Raw genomic sequence first — 6,110 nt, 5'->3', positions numbered from 1 at the left:
ATGTGAATTTCCTTCCTCCCCTTTGAATTCCAAAACCACTACCCCTAACATCCTCCTTTGTCTTTAGCTAAAAGATGGTATATAAAGTGAGTGGCTTTGGCCATTTTGACAAGTTGCTCAGTTTTCCTGGGTTTCTCCTATGTATACTTTCTTTTTGTTATTCAACTTCTGGCTGATTTTTCTCCATATATTGTCTCATGTCCAATTTAAATTTTAGACCAGCTAGAAAGATCCTAGAGGGTAAGAGGAATATTTCTTACTATCCTAAAGTTTATATTTCAGTGACACAGCACAGGCCACTGGGACAGCCTCTGGTTTTGTGATAAGTTGATTTTATCACGAGGCTTGGCACAGGCTGGGTGTCTCAGAAATCAATGGGAAGCATGGAGACATATTAGTTGGGCGTCAATTGAGTTGATCTCCAAGCAATTCACAGAGAAATGTTAGGGAGAAGTATGAGTATGCCTTTAGGTTAATTTAGAGGCCTCTGCCCTAAAGCTATTTGTAGACTCCATAAAACCCATGTCAAAGATAAACAAAGCCAACACTACAAAGTGACAAGGGTAGATTTTATTCAGTTATAACTCATCGAAGAGCAGAAAGTGGGGTCCCAATGGAAGATTGAACCCAACTTAGTCCAAAATAAAAGGCCAGAGATTTTAAAGGCAGGGTGTGCTATGGGAAAGGCACTGAGGGATACAAGGGGGTCAGTCCATGTGACTAGGCCATCTGAATTTGTTAACTAGAACTTATCCAGAGGAGAGAAACAAACTTATTATATCTTTACATGAATGGAAGCAGTGGCGTGAGTTAGAAGGACACCAAGAGTTATCTCCTGGAATGTATGCATTTCAGTGTACTTGAGAAGGCAGTTCTGGATGTGGTAGAAGATTTACATCTCAAAGTGGGTGGAGGGAAGGATTTATAATTGCAAACTCTCCAAAGTAATTGCTCTAAGAGGGGGTGCAGGGAGCCTGTGTCCTATTACCAGGTTTTTGGCTGGAACAAACAGTACATTTTCCTGGCAGCATTTAAGCTTTTTGTTTTAAGGGGGCTGCAGGTCATCCCTAGGGACAGGAATCTTAAATTGCTAGAAGACCACATTGCTGGCTAGAATTTGTTCCCAAGGAGAGAGAGTTCTGTCACCTGGCTCTTCTTGGTTAAGTGCTGTCTCAATGCCCTAGGAACAAGTGTGTGGTGGGTGGACAGTGATAGTGATCTATAGGGCCTGTAGAGGAGGTGAAGAAATATTCCTCTACCCTCTAAGAGTTTTTTCTTGGCTGGTTTAAGAATTAAATTGATGTAAGAGAAAGAATAACAGGAGAAAATAAAGTTTAATAACATGTATACATGGGAGAAACCCAGGAGAAACTGAGTAACTCACATCAACATGACCAAAGCTACCACTCTTAAACACCATCTTCAGCTTTAAAGAGACAATGGAGGATGCTGGGGGTAGTGGTTTGCTGGAATTCAAAGGCGTAGGAAGGCAATCTCACGTGTGGAGAAGGAAAAGCAAATGTTTGGTAAACAAATGTTTGCCATACCTTCTACACAAGAGAACAATGGGACATGGGGAGGAGGACTTTTTTGATCAAATGGGCCTTGCTAGGTTCCTCACTGCTACCACCATAGTTACATCTATGGTGATAGCTCCTTTCCTGAAACACTGACTTTCTATCTTAAATTCTTTTAGGTAGTTAGGGGAGAGAGGTCAAAGTTTCTTTTTCTGAGTCTTTTGTTCTTAAAAATAATCAATGCCAAAGAGACACATTTGGGGTGGCAAATTCTGATCCCCACAGGCCTAATTCATAACTCTGCACCAGCAACCCAGCCAAAAGCAAGCAACACTTTTTCGGCACGCTTGGGCACAATGTACACAAGTCACCGGCCACCAGGAAAGCTGGGAACAGGGCTTGGAGGGAGGCTCCAGTGGGAAAAACAATACAATGCAGTAAGGAAATAACAAACAACGTGGTGACTTTTTTGCTACCCCCAAATTCCTGCTGTTAATTAAAGGAAAAATTGTGAAAGATTTTTGAAATGGGCAAATACTGAGAGCATCACTTCCAATAGGGAATACTAGGATTTTGTCTGAACTAGAGGACCCTTCTGGAGTTCTGATTCTATATAAGGGTCTGCATCCTTCACTATCGATTGACTATTTTTTTGACTCTGTAGAGAAAGAAGTTGACTCAGAAGCCTGATGGCTGATGCAAATGATCCCTGTTCATAGAAATGCAGAATGAATTTTATCTGATAGAGATACAATTGATTTCCTCCTCTGTAGAAAAGGATAATTCCAGGGAAATTACATTTATGCTCCCCCAAAGGATTAATTAATGAGCTAATTAATTGTTAACATGTGTTCATTTTATATTTCTATGGGAGTCATGATTTTACCTTTAAAAAAATCAGCTACTGTCTTACCTGCGGCTGAGGGAGCTGGCGGTCACCAGCAGGGGATATAGGTTTGGTGAGCACTGAAGTGCGCATACAGTTTGGGGGGTCTCCTTAAGAAAAACAATTCAACATTATGTATTGGGGCTTGGAAGAGAGGCCCTGAAGCTTAAGATTTCTTTACTATTACAGTGAATCTGCCTCCTAACCATTGTTAAAAGCTGAATTTTGGAAACAGGTAAAACCAGGAATTTCATCCCAAAGATATAAAAATGATCTCCTAGGTTAAAGAGTTTTATTTTACCCAAAGGGGAGAATCAGGTGAGATATTATAACTGGTTACAAACTTTATATGGAGTGTAAAAGAGAATTTTGAAATGAACTGCAAATAGGGGCAAAACTGATTTCTTTTGGGAGAGAAGAGGAAGTCATAAAATTTACATAAGTCACAGGAATTTACATGTCTGTCAATTGCCTCCAACTTTTGTAAATCATCTCAAAGAAGGAAAGGCTAGAATCCAGAGCAACGTGGAAGAAGCTTAGACAACACAAAGTCTTTTCTACATCAAAGCTTGACACCACCCTCCTCCCCGGGGTGTGTGTGTGTGTGTTTCTTTGGGGACCTGGGGAGAGATGCAGGCCTGACTCCATCCCCCAAAAGACAAGCATCTGTACATGAGGTCCCCTGCGGGTGGATTGCAAGTGGAGTTCTCCAGGTTCCGTTAGGGGCCACTTCTCATGGGGCTAGCCCAGAAGGCTTCCGGGCTGGAGACCACATCCTGTTAATTTGCTTCCACTGGGGCCGAGGGGGCCACGGAGGAATCGCTGTGGCCACGAAGGCCGTCGCCCCGAGCCCCAGTAGGGAAGGATGAATCCCGAGACTTCGGGGGCGAGCCGAGACCTGCACTGCTGTGGATGAGGCAAAGGGGGCCATCTAGTGGCTGCTCGTTCTCTCTTCCTCCCAGAACCGAAGACAGTAATCTTGGAGGGGATTAATTCACAGGCTGCGTGGATTCTAAGAAGGTGCAAGTTCCCAGCTCTGTGCTAAGAGAGCCTGCAAGTCATTGGCAGGAATCGCGCGCTCCGGGTAGAAAGGGTCGGCGGGGAAGCGGCCAGAGCGCACTGGGATATTCAGGATCTCTTTGCAGGGCCCAAAAGCTCACGGAGGTGGAGGGGGAGGTGAGCGCAAACGCGTTACCTGTTATTGACCCCCCCAGTCACCTAGCCCGGCGGGAGAAGCCGGTCTTCGCAGCCAGATATACGCCCCTGTTTCTGACACCTGACCTCGCCCTCAATCCCGCCTCCGTCTGGGGAGTGTAGATCCCGGCCAGACCGGTTCTGAACTTCTGTGATGCAGAATTATAGACAGGGCTGAACTGGAAAGGCAGCAGAGGCAGGATAAGCTCCTTACTGGGAAGTTTACTAAATCTACATTACAAAGCATCAGGCGGGAAGCAGTCCTGGGAACTTGGAGTAGGTAGTTTTCTGTGGGCTGGGAGAGAGGGATGGGAGAAAGTAAGGGAGAAGAGAAAGGGATTATGGAAAGTGTTCCTGAGATTAAGGATTTATTCTCTTTCTATGTCTTTTGGGGGACAATGTAACGAGGGATTTTTTTTCTAATTATTTTGTGTCTGTTTGGATTGTAATTTTCTAAGTGTGATCCCTCCAGGGGCCTTAACCTTACCAATTTTTAAGCTTGTATGTCTACAAAATTGTAACAAATGTTATCGCTAAGGCTACTGTTATGGGCCAAACTGCCTTCCCCCCCATCCAGTTCATAAATTGATATTCTAACCCCCTAGACTCTTAGAATATGACTGTATTTGGAGATAGGGCCTTTAAAGAGGTAATTCAGGTTAAATGAACTCATTAAGGTGGACTCTAATCCAATGTGACTGGTGTCCTTATAAGAAGAGGAGATAAGGACACAAATACAGACCCAGGGATGACCCTGTGAGGATGTAGAGATGGTGGCCATTTGCAAGCCAAGGAGCCAGGCCTCAGTAGTAATCAACCCTGCCAACACCTTGTGATCTTGGACTTCTAGCCTCCAGAACTGTGAGAAAATAAGTTTCTGTTGTTTAAGCGCCCCAGTCAGTGGTATTTTGTTATGGCAGCTCTAGCAAATGAATACAGTTGTATTTAAGGATGATGCCTACTGAGCACACTCTTAACTTCTATCGGAAAAATAATCTAGGCATTATTCCATGTTTCCATTCATCCTTGACAGTTTTACTCATAACTCAATCTGACTTTACCCACAGGCTCTGGTGCCCTTTTTATCTCGCCTCAATTCTCTTTGAGAGTCAGACTCTGCTGGGGCTCATACATTTCTCTACAACTATAAGGCTTTGTTTCCTGCCGAAATCTCCTGTAGCTCACTTCTCTGCTAGGTTGGTCTCACTAAATTGAAGGCTATGTGACAGTTCCACCCTAGGGATCATTCTTGTGTTAGGTCCCCCAGAGTGCCTGTTTTTCTTTTGGCCAAAACAGAAAGAAAACAGGAAATTAAAAGCAGCATTAGATTGAGGACCCATTTTACATCTATTAATTTATAGCAAAAACAAAAAAACAAACAAAAATACACTGTTTCACCAAGGCAAGGATCTTTTGGGAAACAGGTACATTAATGGACTTTTGGTGGTAGTATAAATGGTTACAACCTTTTCTGGAAGCATTACAGCGGCTTATTTCAATGGCCATAAAATTGTTTACACCCTGAAATTCAGTAATTCCTCTCATGGGAAGCCACCCTAAGGAAATAATTAAACAGAAACAAAAGGTCGTATACAAACATATGTGAAAGAAGTTCATTGTAGCATGATTTGTATGAGTGAAAAATTGGAAAGAAATCAAATTCTCAACAATAAGCAAATTGTTAAGTTAGAGCACAAAGGCCAATGAAATATCAGGCAGCTATTAAAAATGATAATTATGACGCACATGTAGAAACATGAAAAATGTTTATGATTTTTCACATATACCTATTGAGAATGCAAAATAGCATCCATTTTATAATTACATCTATGTGAAAAAAGTCAAATAGGCAAAAAATGATAGAAAATAAGAATGAATAAAAAATTTTCTTAGGGTAGAAAAGTTATGAATTGTTTTTTTCTTTTAGAAATTTTATTTGAAGTACTATAGTAGTCCCTCAGTATCCATTGGGGGATTGGTNCCAGGATCCCATCGGATACCAAAATCTGAAGATGCTCAAGTCCCTTATATAAAATTGTGTAGTATTTGCATATAACCTATGCACACCCTCGCGTATACTTTAAATCATCTCTAGATTACTCATAATACCTAATACAATGTAAATGCTATGTAAATAGTTGTTATACTGTATCATTCAGGGAATAATGACAAGAAAAAAAAGTCTGTATGTGTTCAGGACAGACACAACCAATATAGGCCTTTCATCCGGGGTTGGTTGACTCTGAGGATGCAGAACCCCTGGGTGTGGAGAGCCCACTCCATATATTATATCATAATTTTTATATTAAAGAAGTGATCTGATTATGTAGGGCTGTGCCAGTGGGCTCTGTCAAAATATAATTTAAAACAAGTTAAAAACATGACTCATACACCTGTAAAGTGAGCATGTGTCAATGGTTTATTTAACTCATTAATGAGGGAATTCGTGGATAGTAAAGCTGATTCAAGAGCATTTTCAGAATAGATTTATAGAGTCAGGAAGGGCATGCTGG

General features: G+C 41.7%; 1 protein-coding gene across 1 annotated transcript in view; it reads left to right on the top strand.

Moving 5' to 3' along the window:
* Positions 1-3,720, top strand: part of LOC147917884 (putative NBPF family member NBPF5) — an 8,326-nt gene extending 4,606 nt beyond the window's left edge. Inside the window, exon 5 of the mRNA XM_087417351.1 lies at positions 3,618-3,720. Within this exon, the coding sequence (XP_087273477.1) occupies positions 3,618-3,720 (103 nt within the window). The remainder of the gene's footprint in view (positions 1-3,617) is intronic.
* Positions 3,721-6,110: the final 2,390 nt, after the last annotated feature.

Source organism: Ceratotherium simum, chromosome 2 (assembly GCF_057802395.1).
Source record: "Ceratotherium simum simum isolate JZ-2026a chromosome 2, ASM5780239v1, whole genome shotgun sequence".
NCBI classification, from domain to species: domain Eukaryota; kingdom Metazoa; phylum Chordata; class Mammalia; order Perissodactyla; family Rhinocerotidae; genus Ceratotherium; species Ceratotherium simum.
The sequence above is the reverse complement of the archived record's forward strand: the minus strand, read 5'-3'. Positions and strand labels throughout refer to the sequence as shown.